Source organism: Myotis davidii, unplaced genomic scaffold (genome assembly GCF_000327345.1).
Source record: "Myotis davidii unplaced genomic scaffold, ASM32734v1 scaffold399, whole genome shotgun sequence".
NCBI lineage: Eukaryota > Metazoa > Chordata > Mammalia > Chiroptera > Vespertilionidae > Myotis > Myotis davidii.
The window spans coordinates 4,719,272-4,733,099 of NW_006292094.1; the positions used below are offsets into that span (position 1 = coordinate 4,719,272).

Consider the following 13,828-nt stretch of genomic DNA (forward strand, 5'->3'; position numbering starts at 1 on the left):
ATATGAAGTGCTGGGTCCTGGTATTGTGCAGAATTGTCGGTGTGAGCTGCATGGAATATGGACCCGTGGTCAGGTAGTTTTTGATCCCCGGGGAAGGGAGCGGCTGTGTTCTTACTGTCTGAATGAATGTGCATGCTGAAGCCAAGTGTCTCATCGCTTCTCCCGGGTTTGTTTTTGTAGAGATTGAATTCACTTCAGGAGCTTCAACTTCTTGAAATCATGTGCAATTATTTCCAGGACCAATCCAAGGACTCTGTCCGGCAGATTGTTTTCTCGTCCCTTTTCAGCCCCCAAGGGAACAAAGCGGATGACAGCCGGATGAGCCTGTTGGGGAAACTGGTCTCCATGGCAGTGGCTGTGTGTCGGATCCCGGTGTTGGAGTGCGCGGCCTCCTGGCTCCAGGTACTTCTCTGGGAATAGCCTCCTCCCCAGGCCCGGGAGGAATGTTCAATTAATTGGGTTTCTTGAGAGGCCTTTGCCGCGTGCTATCTGTCTGCTTGATGTCACTGCCCCTATGCTGATGCCCCAGGCCTATCTTTACATACAAGTAGTAACCATTCTTGAGAAAACAGTAGCTTGTGATGGAGCATTAATTTCAAAAAGAAAGGCTCTGTCTTCGGAACAAGTGAAAAATCCCTTTTCTTAGTTGAAAGTGATCGGTGGGGTTGTGAAAACGCCGGCATGCAGCCTCAGAGATAGGATTTGTTTCTTTGAGATCATTACGCATCATTGCGGCGCGTTTGCTTGTCTTCCATACAGTTAGGTCCGTCGGCATGGGTGTTTGCATTGTCCGAGGATGACGTTACAGAGTGGATGGCTGTTCTAACGGGGAGGGACATAAGAGCTTTCTAGAGTGTTTTTATTTATTTACTTTTTAGAGAGAGAGCAAGGGAGAGGGATAGAGAGATAGAAACATCGATGAGAGAGGAACATCATCGGTTGGCTGCCTCCTGCACGGCCACCACTGAGGATTGGGCCCGCAACCGAGGTACATGCCCTTGACCAGAATCAAACCTGGGACCCTTCAGTCCGCAGGCTGATGCTCGATCCACTGAGCCAAACCTGCTAGGGCTCTAGAGTGTTTTAAATATCAAAGGAAAAGTGCCTCTTTACAGTTGATGTTTTGTTAGATAGTATTTCGGAAGATACATTTTGTTTTCCTTTTTTGTTACTTAGAGTCTGAGAATTTGATAATCTACTTAGAGTAATTATTAACAGATTTTTAAAAAATGTATTTTTATTGATTTCAGAGAGGAAGGGAGAGGGAGAGAGAGAGATAGAAACATCAATGATGAGAGAGAATCATTGATTGGCTGCCCCCTGCACACTCCTCACTGGGGATCAAGCCTGCAACCTGGGCATGTGTCCTTGACTGGAATCAAACCCAGAACCCTTCAGTCCGCAGGCCACTGCTCTGTCCACTGAGCCAAACCAGCTAGGGCTTAAGTGAGATTTATTAATATTCTCAGCTATGCTAACAGAATTTATTGCGTTCAGTTTCACAAACCTGTTCATTCCCAAGTTCTTGAAATGATTTTTAAAAATTGTATTTAAATATTTTCCTTGTAACCTTTTTAAAAATCCTCACCCAAGGATATGTTTTTATTGGTTTTTTGGAGAGAGAGAGAGAGAGAGAGAGCGAGCAACATCTATGTGAGGGAGAGACATCAATTGGCTGCCTCCTATATCCACCCCAACTGGGGATTGAACCTGCAACCTAGGTGTGTGCCCTGACCCAAATCAAACTCGGCAACCTTTTGGTGTATGGGGTGACGCTCCAACCGAGCCCCACCGGGCCAGGGCATCTTGTAATCTTTCTTATCATTAAAATTTGTCTAGCGAGCCCTGGCTGGGTAGCTCGGTTGGTTGGAGCATCGTCATCATACGCCAGGTTGTGGGTTCGATCCCCGGTCAGGACACATGCCAGAATCAACCAAGTGGAACACTAAATCGATACTTCTCTCTAAAATTAATTTTTAAGAATTTTGGCTAGCAAAAAGATACGTTTTTGTTTTTTGGGGTTTTTTTATAGTACACAGGCAAATCTCAGTGGAGTCTGTGCCTTAAATCTCATCAGTATGATTTCTGGGGCATCTGAATTGATCATGTGCGCTGTCTTTAACCTCAAGATTACCTCTATCCCTTAGTCTAGTGCAGTCAAGCTTAGCCTCTTGTGACCATCACAGGATTTTCTCTCTCTCTCACGGCGCAGTCGTGCTGGCATTCTGGCAGCAGGAGAGCAGATCTGAACAGCAGGACGGGGTCTCCGTGGTCTGGGTTGGGGCTTGTCGCACTGGGAGGGCCTGCAGCCTCCTCCCGAGGAAAGGCAGAGGTGGGTGGTGCGGTGTCGTGGGCAGAGTTTAGCCTGAATGGACCGTCTGGCACGCTGTCTCCACGCAGTTTGCCCTGGAGGCCACGATGGGGCCTGGGACTGAACATGGCAGTACTTACAGATTGGCGTCTGAGTGCGAGGGAGAGGGCCGGGGCGGGGCGGGGTGTAGGGCTGGGGCGTGTCCGGGAAGCCATGGGAGGACAGAGCTGTGAGGATGGAGTGGCCGCTCTCGCCCCCGAGAGAGTTCCCAGACTCTCTGGGCCCTTTAGGCGGTAGCAGCCGTTCATTTTCACCGTTGGAGTCTCAGCTGCAGGTTCACAGAAGGTGTCAGAAATGATCTTTTCCTAAGGAAACTTCGAAGCAAGGGCCGGCAGGCCTTTTACGGAGAGGGCAAGAAAATATATATCTTAGGCTTTGCGGATCTTGTGTCTGTCACAGCAGCCTAGACAGTAGGCGAGCCTGTTGCAGGGCTGTGTCAGGACCACCGCGTTCACAGCAGCCGAGGGGGTGCAGTTGGGCTGCGGCAGAGCAAGCCCCCAGGTCCTTGCCCGCTGGAGGGTTCTGCCCGGGCTGGGTTTCACCAGATGTGCGCAGCTGCTGGTCGCCAGCCCGCGACCCCCGTGCTCATGCTGTGGCTTCTTTGCAGCGGACGCCCGTGGTCTACTGCGTGCGGCTGGCCAGGGCCCTGGTGGATGACTACTGCTGCTTGGTGCCCGGCTCCGTGCAGACGCTGAGGCAGATCTTCAGCGCCAGCCCTCGCTTCTGCTGCCAGTTCATCACCTCCGTCACCGCGCTTTACGACCTGTCGTCAGGTATGTAGCTCACCTTGACTCCCCGATGGATGTTCGCCCCTTCTGCCCTTCCTCCCTCCTGCCCACACTCACAGGTATTTTCCCCTGAGCTTTTGAGTTTGTTGCCAACGTCAAGTGCGTAAGCGCGTGCTTCCTCAGAACAGGCCCTTGGCTTACATAACCACGACATCATCGCCGCACCTGAGAATGGAGTATCGGGAGGACAGTTGGCTGTCTCTCAGATGGCCTGTGTTCAGACCTCCCTGGTGGTCTCAGTTATGTCTCTGGTAGCCGCCTGTCCCCCTGGGGCGTCGGGAGAACTCAGGACCCAGCTCAGGAGCATGCATCGCACGGAGCCGTCATGTCGCTTTGGTCTTTAGGTCTAGAACAGTCCCCGGTGGTTAAAAACATGCCTTAGGGCACTGACTGTTTAAAGAGCTCGGGCCTGTTTTTGCAGAATGTCCCTCAATTTGGATTTCTTTGTTTCCTTCTGAGAAGATTCAAATGAAACATTTTTGGCAACGGGCCTTCCTCAGTGTGATGTGTCCTCAATGCCTCGAACTAGGAGGTGGGCCCTCGGGCCTGCTCTCAGTAAGGTTTTTATTTTTATTTTTAATATATTTTTACTGATTTCAAAGAGAGGAAGGGAGAGGGAGAGAGAGAAACATCAATGATGAGAGAGAATCACTGACTGGCTGCCTCTTGCACACCCCACACTGGGAATCGAGCCCACAATCTAGGTGTGTGCCCTGAACGGGAATCGAACTGTGACCTCCTGGTCCATAGGTTGATGCTCAACCACTGAGCCACACCAGCCGGCGTGGTGAGGATTTGGAGACTTCCTTAGCAAGATGCCAGGAGGGGTCCTCAGGTGGCCATTAGATGGCATTGGACTTCAGCTGGGAGAAGCCCTTGTCCCTGTGGTCAGACTTTATGCAGACGCCCAGTAAAGACACCCAGTAAAGAGCTTCCCAGCTCTGGTTGAATTGGGGCAAAAGCTGTGGCCCTGATTTCCACTCGGGGCAGTTAGGGCCTTGCCCTGGTGAGCAGCTTGCTCTGCAGAGCTGCTCAAGGCCGATTTTCTCTTCCAGGTTCCTGCTCTGTTCTTGGCTCTTGCCCTCAAGGACTGACAAACAGTCTCCATTTAAAAAAAAAAGAAAAGAAAAGGAAGTTATTGATTTGAAAGAGGGGGAAGGGAGAGGGAGAGAGAGAGAAACATAGATGTGAGAGAGAAACATCGATCGCTGACTCTTGCACGCCCCCTCTGGGAGATCGAGCCCACAACCGAGGCATGTGCTCTGACCAGGAATCAAACTGGTGAACTTCTGGTGCCTGGGATGATGCTCAATCAATTGAGCCACACTGGCCAGGGCAGCTGTCTGTTATCTTGATCTAGTAGCTAACAGCTGTTAGTAGTTGGGAACACTATTCAGGTCTTTGCTTTCCATTAGGAAAGATTTAGTTAAACCTAGTTTACCGCTTCCTAGTTGCCCTTTTAGTCTTCAGTTATTCTAGGCCAGTGGTCAGCAAACTGCGGCTCGCGAGCCACATGCGGCTCTTTGGCCCCTTGATTGTGGCTCTTCCACAAAATACCACATGCGGGCGCGCAGGTACAGCGCAATTGAAACTTCGTGGCCCATGCACAGAAGTCGGTATTTTGTGGAAGAGCCACACTCAAGGGGCCAAAGAGCCGCATGTGGCTCGCGAGTTGCAGTTTGCCGACCACTGTTCTAGCCCAACAGGGACAGAAATTGGCCTTAGTATTAGGAAGGGGTTGACTAACATGGAAAAAGAAATGACGTTCAGAGAACACCACTAACGTTCTAGAATGGATGTGGGCCCTGGTCTTTTTCTCTCAAGCCAGCTTGCCAGCCTAGCTTGTCAGTACACCGTTCTGTGGAGGTGTGATGGACATGAAAAGCTGTGCGCACTGAATGTGTGCAACTGCTGAGTTGGAGAAGCGGGAATCCCGGCGCACAGCGGCAGCCTAGAGGGCTGGGCCCGGGCCCTGCCATCAGAATGGGGAAGCTGCTGCCCCCGGGCGCTTCTGGGGGCAGGAGAGATTCCCGGGGAGTCAGTGCCTTCAGGGCCACACAAAGGAGGAGCTCCCCGAACCCAGCAGGACCTCTGAGGTCTGTGCGTAGGAAGGTCCTAGGGATTATGTACTCAAGTGCACACATGTACACACAGGCTCACACGCGTACCCCGCCTTCAGGTTCTCAGAGGTGCCTCAGCTTAGGTCGGGTGCAGGGGTGGGAGGAGGGGGAGCGTATGCCAGAGAAGTGGGTGTGAGACTGGTGTTTCCCAGGCAGGAGTGTCTCGGGGGGAATTGGGGATCACACACAGGGTTGCCCACTGTTTATGTTGTCACATAAGAGTCATAGGCAGCTGCTCCCTGCTGTTGCCATCACTCCATAGCAGAAGGAATCGGGCTGGTGGGGGTGGGGTGCGGTGGCGTAACACCCAAACACAGGCAGCATCTCAGGGAGAAAGAGCCTCGGAGCCTTTCTCCGACGTCTCCCCACCCCCACACTCTTGTCTGGCTCTGGCGGGGCTCTGTCCTGAGCTGCAGGGAGCACAGCCCGCTCCCTGCACAGCCTCCGAAGGGTATCGCACACCGATCCCAGGGCCGCTGACCCCAGGTGGCCCGGCTCTTAACGAGGCCACACGGCGTGGCCCTGGGGTCAGGTCTGGGCCCACCACATACGTTTGACGAGTCCTGGGGAAGTTAGCATCGCTGTGCCTCAGTTTCCTCTGCGGTTGTGTGAGGGTTACATGTGTTCATCTGTGGAAAGGAATTAGACCGTTACCGGGAACATCGTAAGCCCAAAGTCAGTATCAACGTTTGTTTTCATTGTTCTTCTCTGTCTGAGCCGTAGAACGCGCCAGGTCCTAGGGTCACAGGAGGTCAGGCTGTCGCTTAGGGAGCTGAGGTGGCCCTTGGCAGCTGACATCACTGGCTGATCTCTGCTCCTCGAAGGCCACCGTAGCTCATGTGCCTGGAGGAGACGCCAACACCACAGCGAAACGTACTCTCCAGGGAGGGGTGGAGTGTGGTGTGAGCTTGGACGCGAGAGGTGTGGAATTTGATTTAAAATGACACGCAGAACGAACTTCCCTCAAGGCGGTGGAATTCTCGGGAATTGCTGAGTTCACGAGTGTTTCTGAGCCCTGCCTCGGCCGGGTGGTCCTGTCACTAAGGCAGGAGTCCCAGCCCTCGTGGAGGGGAGGTCCAGGGAACGGGACAGAAAACAGACGAGCAGGGAAGTAGATAATGTGGGTGTGGGGTGATGGGGACCGTGACCCTGGGGCTCCATGCCCCTCCGCCCACTCCTGTCCCTGGGGCCGTAACCTCCTGACTGGCGTGTCTTTGCAGAAGACCTCATCCCGCCGCTGGACTTGCTCGACATGATCGTCTCCTGGATCTTTGAGGACTCGCGGCTGATTCTCATCACCTTTTTAAATACTCCGATCGCAGCCAACCTCCCAATAGGGTTTTTAGAGCTCACCCCGCTCACTGGATTGATCCGCTGGTGTGTGAAGGCCCCTCTGGCTTACAAAAGGAAGAAGCAGCCCTCCTTGTCCAACGGCCACGTCGCCCCCAGAGCCGCCCCGGACTCGGCCGGGCCGGACAGGGACCCCCACCTCCTGTACTCGAAGCTGCACCTCAGCGTCCTGCAGGTGCTCACGGCGCTGCAGGTGCACCTCACCGAGAAGAGCCTCTACGGGCGCCTGGGGCTCGTCCTGTTCGACCACATGGTCCCGCTGGTCGAGGAGATCAACCGTCTGGCAGACGAGCTGAACCCCCTCAACGCCTCCCAGGAGATCGAGCTCTCCCTGGACCGCCTCGCCCAGGCCTTGCAGGTGGCCATGGCCTCCGGCGCCCTGCTGTGCACGCGAGGTGGGTGGCTCCCTGCCTGGGCCTTCCTGGGGGAGGGACACAACGGTCCACCCCACGGAGCACAGGGGCTCCTGGGCCAGTACCGAGCGCTGCCTCCTCTGGGACTTCTTCCCGTTAGCGAACGGGGAGGACGGGGGACTCGGGACAGCCCCAGGCAGAGCACTGTGACCCGACGTCGCTGTGGCTCCTGGCCATCGCTGCCAGGACAGCTGTGAGAGCTGAGTGTCTCTCCTCTCAGGCAAGCTTCTTTTTCTGCAGAAGATTCCCTTTCATTCCTTTTTTATTGAGGCATAATGTACATGCAGTAAAATGCATAGATTGAAATGGATAAAGCATTCCCCTCCCCTGTTTTAAGGTTCCTTAATTCTGCATTTTAGTGCTTGGTGTCTCAGGCGAATGAGCCTGTGCTGATGACACACCTGTGTTTGCCCTTTTTTTGGTCATTGATTCCAGAGAGAGAGAAACATTGATGTGAGAGGGAAACGTGGCTCAGTTGCCTCCCATACGCGCCTCAACCGCAGATCAAACCTACAACTTGGATATGTGCCCTGACCAGGAATCGAACCAGCAACCTTTGGTGTTCAGGGCGACATTCCAACCAACGGAGCCACGCCGGCTAGGGCTGTGCTCCCCTTTGAACCATTGGCTCCCAGAAGCTGCCCGTGTCCCCAAGCTGTGGTCTCTGGTGGGTTTCCCTCCTATCAGGCTCTTGCCCTGGGAGGCGGACCTGCCCGGGGAGAGCCCTGCCTTGGGGCCTTTCCCAGCTTCCGACGTTGCCGATAGAGCTGCCACTCCCTAAGCGAGAGAGTCTATTTGGGGCCCGTTGTTAAAGCAAACGCCGAGGAAAGAGAACGCAGGATGCCAGGGAACTGGAGTATCGGGCAGCATTGCCGTCTCACTGGCCCCCTTCAGCAGCCGCCAGAGAACATTCCATCCTGTTTCCTCCGTCCGTTCCTTAATGACCTGTCTCCTTGGTTTCAGATGATCTGCGGACCTTGTGCTCCAGGCTCCCCCACAATAAGTAAGTGCCCTCTCAAGACTTCTGGTCGGGTGGGGGTCGAAGGGGGGTGCAGGGCAGGGTGGACCCCTGTCCTGGCCCGCAGGCTCCAAAGCTTCTGGATATAAGGAGGCCCTTAAGGACTGATGATAAGAGGGGACAGATACGAGGACATAACCCACATGAGGGGAAGGCCGAGTCAGGGTAAATCAAAGATAAAAAAGGTGAAAAGGTGGTCATCTTGCTGGAGTCGAGGAAAGAAATCGGAATCAACTTAGAGCGTCACGCTCACTACGCGCTGTGCGTCCACAGCTTTGCGGTGATGTTGGTGCGCGATGCTGGTGACACTGAGCTGGGTGGCCCTTTGGGAAACAGTGCAGAGCCACAGCCCTCGGGCACAGTGCGTCAGTCAGGCCAGCGCCTGGGCATCCTGCGGCACTGCCCGGAGCTGAGCGTGGTTCTGTCTGGTTTGCTGTGGTGCTTGGGTCGTCTCTGCCTGTCTCTGAGCCTCAGTGGACCCCCTTGTAAAATGGAGGCATTGACTAAGCTGCCTCCTGGGTTGTAGTGAGGACCAAGTGGGTGACACTTGTGAATTTCTTAGCATGGCCTGCGCCATCTGGGACTCTGCATAACGATGGTGGCTGTCCTTTGGGGAAGCAGTGATCCTGGGGTGGGAAGCAGGAACTGTGGTTGCACAGCTTCTGGGAAGAATTCCCGCCTCGCTGCTTCCTCTCAGTGTGACCTCAGGTTCCCTACCTCCCACCGCCTCCCTTCCCTGTCAAGTCCAGAAAGTGACTGTTCCAGCCGCACGTCCTGCCTCCTCCATGGGGGCACTTGGAACAGTGCTTGTTTGGTTGAGTATCTAAGAAGGGTTAGCTGCTGTCACTTTTACTGCTGTTTCCATAATTTAGGGGTTCTACTCAATCTCATTAATTTCACCGACTCTAAGAAGCAGAAGTTATGCACAGAAATGTTTCATGCAAATGCAGTATTATTAGCAGAAACCTGGAGGCCACCTGAGGCTCCCATGGGCGGGGATGCAGACACTGTGTAGTGTTACAGAAGATTGGGCAGGTTTCCACTAACTGTCGTCACTGTGGCCAGTGGCTGGGGGAGTGTTAGTGAGTTTGTAGTGTTACCTCAGGATGGAACATTGTATCCACCAAAAGCAGGCACTGTGGCAACTCACTGCGGAAATGTTTCTAGCTCAGCGGTTCTCAACCTGTGGGTCGCGACCCCTTTGGGCATCTGACGACCCTTTCACAGGGGTCACCTAAGACCATCGGAAAACACATATATAATTACATCCTGTTTTTGTGATTAACCACTATGCTTTAATTATGTCCAATTTGTAACAGTGAAAATACATCTTGCATATCAGATATTTACGTGACGATTCATGTTGCTACATAACAGTAGCAACATGACAGTTATGAAGTAGCAACGAAAATAATTTTATGGCTGGGGGTCACCACAACATGAGGAGCTGCGTTAAAGGGTCTCTGCATGAGGAAGGTTGAGAACCGCTGTTATAGATGAAGCAGAGGCCAGGCTGGGAGCAGGAGGGAGCAGAGCCAGGAGCAGGCCTGTCCCGGAGGGGGCGGCCGGAGACGGCTTTCCAGTGGCCAGGAGTTGGTCCTTTGAGGCTAACGGTGTGGGGCTGAGGTCTGGGCAGCTGGAGGTTAAGGAGCTCTGCTGATCCTGCTGGCGAGGAGAATGAAGTCAGACAGGATGAAACTGGTCAGAGGAAGAAACCCTTCAAGGAGTGTCGGGAGGGAGTGACATTGAATTGGGGGGCAGAGGATTTCCGGGAGCAGAGCGAGGAGAACGCAGCTGGAGGAGGTGCTCGGCACCTCGGGCTTGGGGGTCACTGAGGGTGGAAGGGGGCCTGGGTGGGGTGGGAGGGGAAGCCCCTGAGGCCTGGGAGTGAAGGAGCCAGTGGCTAGGGGGTGGGAGTGGGAAGGGAGTGGCCCCTGAAGGGGTCAGGCTGGGTCCCGCCTGTCCAGGACTCTGGGTGTCCGGGAGCCCGCTTTTGTGTCATTAAGAAGGACTCAGGACGCTGGCCTGCTGCCTGCTTGCTGCAGCCTCAGTCACGACGCCCCTAAGCGTGGACAGTTGAGGCTGAAGGCAGGCACCGAGGCTCCCCTTGTGGACTGCAGCCCCTCCCCCTGTCCTGTGCCCGCCTCCAGGGCACCTAGGGTTTCTCAGGTCCCTCCCCCGCATTGTCACCTTGTCACATGCAGGGTCCTGGCTTTTCCCCTGTTGGCCCTTCCTCTCTTTTCTGCCCCGTCCCAGTTTCATCCTGTCACTCCCTCCTGCTCCTCCCCAGCCACAAACTACCCTCCGTCTCCCGGTTCTGTTTCCCCATCTGGGAACCTGCGTGTTCTATACCCGCCTCCGGTGCCTCTCGGTGCCTGTGTGAGGGCTGTGTGTGGCCAGGCCTCTCTCCCGCCTCCCCATGACACCAAGTCCAGGGGCCAGGGCCAGCCCGACGACGCGTGGCAGATGCCGCCCTCTGGGATCCGCGTGCTAACCCTTCTCCTTGTGTTCGCAGCCTGCTGCAGCTGGTGATCTCGGGGCCCGTGCCACAGTCGCCCCACGCGGCCCTCCCCCCAGGGTTCTACCCTCACATCCACACGCCACCGCTGGGCTACGGGGCCGTGCCTGCCCACCCCGCTGCCCACCCCGCCCTGCCCGCGCACCCCGGGCACACCTTCCTCTCGGGCATGGGGTTTCCATTCAGGCCCATCCGCTAGGCTGACCCCACCAACGCCGAGCGGCACCGTGCCTTCCACGCCCGGGCGGAGAGCCTTCCAGAGCGGGTGCGGCCCGTGAGGAGGGCCTCGGGAGGCGGCCGGCGGCCCTTGCTCACCAGCACTGTCCGGGGCAGGAGATCTGTGACATCGCAGCCCAGGCGCCGCCTACCTGGCTGCGTTGTGAGAGTCCAGATGGACAGACGGAAGGAAATGAATGTGTCCAGCCCTCCACGGAGCCATGCGGGCGTCTTTCAGAGATGCCATCCTGAGCACCTGCTGTCTCGTGTGTCCGGGGACACGGGTGAGCAAAGCAGCGTTTGCACGTCCACTTGTCCGCTCCTTTCCTGTGATTGGGGTGTGCTCCTGCCGTAGACACGGGCCACTCCGTCGCTCCGGGAGCGCCCGGCCGAACCTGTGGTCTCCAGCTGACGCCGGCACCTGGCGCCGTTCGAAGGAACCTGTGGCGGTTGCCTGTCACCAGTGAAAGGGGCATCTTTGTTCCATTGGGGTCTAGTTTTCTTTCACATGTTCAAATAAATCTTTTCTAAACAGTTGTGTAGACTTTATGGACTGTGTTTTAAGAACTTAGTGTGAGCTGCAGCGGCTTCCTCCCCAGCCCCACGATCGGGGTGAGGAGGGTGGATACACTGCTAGCCGCTCCTTTTGACTGACACCAGAAAGGCCCGTTCTTTTGTGTTTGATTCCATTACCCCTGTTTCTTGTTTATGGATAAACCCACTGGGGCCAGAGCAGGACTGAAGGAAAGCGCTTGCTCTTGGTGAGAAGCATCCACTGCCACTGGCTGGGTTTGGAATTTAATTCTGGTACCAAGTGTTCCTGAAAAGGACAGAAAACCCCATGGCTACTCAGACCAAGGATGTTCAAGCTTCATCTAGAGCAGCTGTTCTCAACCTGTGGGTCGCGACCCCTTTGGCGGTGGAACGACCCTTTCACAGGGGTCGCCTAAGACCATCCTGCATATTAGATATTTACATTATGATTCATAACAGTAGCAACATTACAGTTATGAAGTAGCCACGAAAATAATTTTATGGTTGGGTCACAACGTGAGGAACTGTATTTAAAGGGCCAGAAGGTTGAGAAGCACTGATCTAGAAGATCGACCGGAAGGTTGTTTGGCTGTCAGGTCTAATTAGCATATTATGCTTTTATTATAGATGGTGTGGAACGATGCATACCACTGGCCTCCTCACCCATGATCTGCTAATTCAACCCCTGAAGCTAGAAAACAGTAGTTTTGATCCCCATTTGGGAATTTTTGAATGCAGAGGGCCGATGGGAAGTTTTAGTGAGGGAATTTGCACACCCAGTTTATTCAAAGTGTGCAATTCGGTGGTTGTCAGTATACTTCCAGAGTTGTGCAACCATCACCACTGTCTATTTTTAAGAAATTAAATATTGTTGAAAGTATCTGGATTTTCCCCACTGACCCCTTCTAACCTGCCCCGTCCCCCACCCCAAGCCTTCAACACTATTGTCTGTGTCCGTGGGTTATGACCACTATCTACTTTAAAATGTTTCATCATCCCCAAAAGAAACCTCACACTCAGTAATCTCACCCCCTCTCCTCCCAGCCCCTGGCAACCATCTATCTTCTGTCTGTATGGATTGGCCTTTCCTGGCCATCTCGTGTACACAGTCCTGCGACGCGGTCATTTGTGTTCGGCTTCTTTCACTGAGCACCATGCGTTCAAGGTTCCTCGGGCTGTGGCAGGGTCAATCCTTCATGCCTTTTTCTTTGAATCCTCATGGAGGATATGCTTACTGATTTTAACGAGGGGGAAGGAAGGGAGAGAGAACTATTGATGTGAGAGAGAGCATTGGTCGGCTGCCTTCCAGAAATGCCCCAATTGGGGATCGAACCCACAACCTAGGTATGTGCTCTGACCAGGAATCAAGCCTGCGACCTTTTGGTGCACTGGACGATGCTCCAATCAGCTGAGCCACCCGGCCGGGCAGCACTGCCTTCCTTTTAATGGCCAGGTGAGACCACTGTGTGGACATTCACCCATTCATTAGGAGGTGGACACTGGAACCTTTGGCTTTTATGAGTGATGCTGCTACAAACAAGGTTATGTTCCAATTCTCTTGGGCACGCACACACACACCCACACACACTTACGTGGAAACACTACTGTACAGTATTTTTTAAAAATATATTTGTATTGCTTTCAGAGGGAGAAACATCCTATATAATAAAAGGGTAATATGCAAATTGAGCCTAACAGCAGAACAACTGGTCGCTGTAACACGCCCTGACCACCAGGGGGCAGACACTCAACACAGGAGCTGCCCCCTGGTGGACAGTGGACTCCCACAGGGGGAGCTCCGCTCAGCAACAGTGGTGGGAGCCTCTCTGCCTCCTTGGCAGCACTAAGGATGTCCGACTAACGGCTTAGGCCTGCTCCCTGTGAGGGCTCCCAGGCTGCCAGAGGGATGTCTGACTGCCAGTTTTTTTTAATACGGAAAATTCAGAAATAGCGTGAATAGCCATCAGCAGAGGACCAGCCATTCCCTAAGGTCCCGGCAGGTTATGGCAATGGATGAAGGTTCCAGAATTAGCCACCGGGGGGAGCTGGGCACTTTGCTTAGCTGGAGAGCACCTGGATCATTGCGCCTGGCACCCGGACCCGGGTGAGTGCTGCCAGGACCTCCGTTTTCAGGAGAAGATGGACATATATTTTTAAGCTGCATTTTCTAGACTTTAAATGCCTCTGTTGGTGTTAGAAGTCAAGAGGAGGGTGGAGGATGGGTAATAATCAGAAGAGGCTACTTCGTGCAGTGACACAAGTGTGTGCGGTTTGTGTTGATTGATGTTGTGCGCTGATGCACACTTTTCCACATGCTGTCACACTTTAATAAAAATGCCCTCCGCCCTGGCTGGTGTGCTCAGCGGTTAGAGCAGCGGCCCGCAAACCAAAGGGTTTCAGGTTTGGTTTCCAGTCAAGGGTGTGTACCTGGGTTGCAGGTTCAATCCCTGGCTCTGACTAGGGTGTGTGTAGAAGGCAACTAATTGATGTTTCTCTCTTG

The 13,828-nt window shown here is 54.1% G+C and overlaps 1 protein-coding gene across 1 annotated transcript; it reads left to right on the forward strand.

The window, feature by feature from the left end:
• The first annotated feature begins 90 nt into the window (after positions 1–90).
• LOC102770188 (chromosome unknown open reading frame, human C7orf26) lies at positions 91–11,331 on the forward strand. The gene is made up of 5 exons (XM_006765432.2): positions 91–402; positions 2,979–3,144; positions 6,500–7,024; positions 8,006–8,045; positions 10,576–11,331. The coding sequence occupies exons 1-5, from the start codon at positions 220–222 to the stop codon at positions 10,775–10,777; spliced, it is 1,116 nt and encodes a 371-aa protein (XP_006765495.1). The 5' UTR covers positions 91–219; the 3' UTR covers positions 10,778–11,331.
• The last annotated feature ends 2,497 nt before the right edge of the window (positions 11,332–13,828 follow it).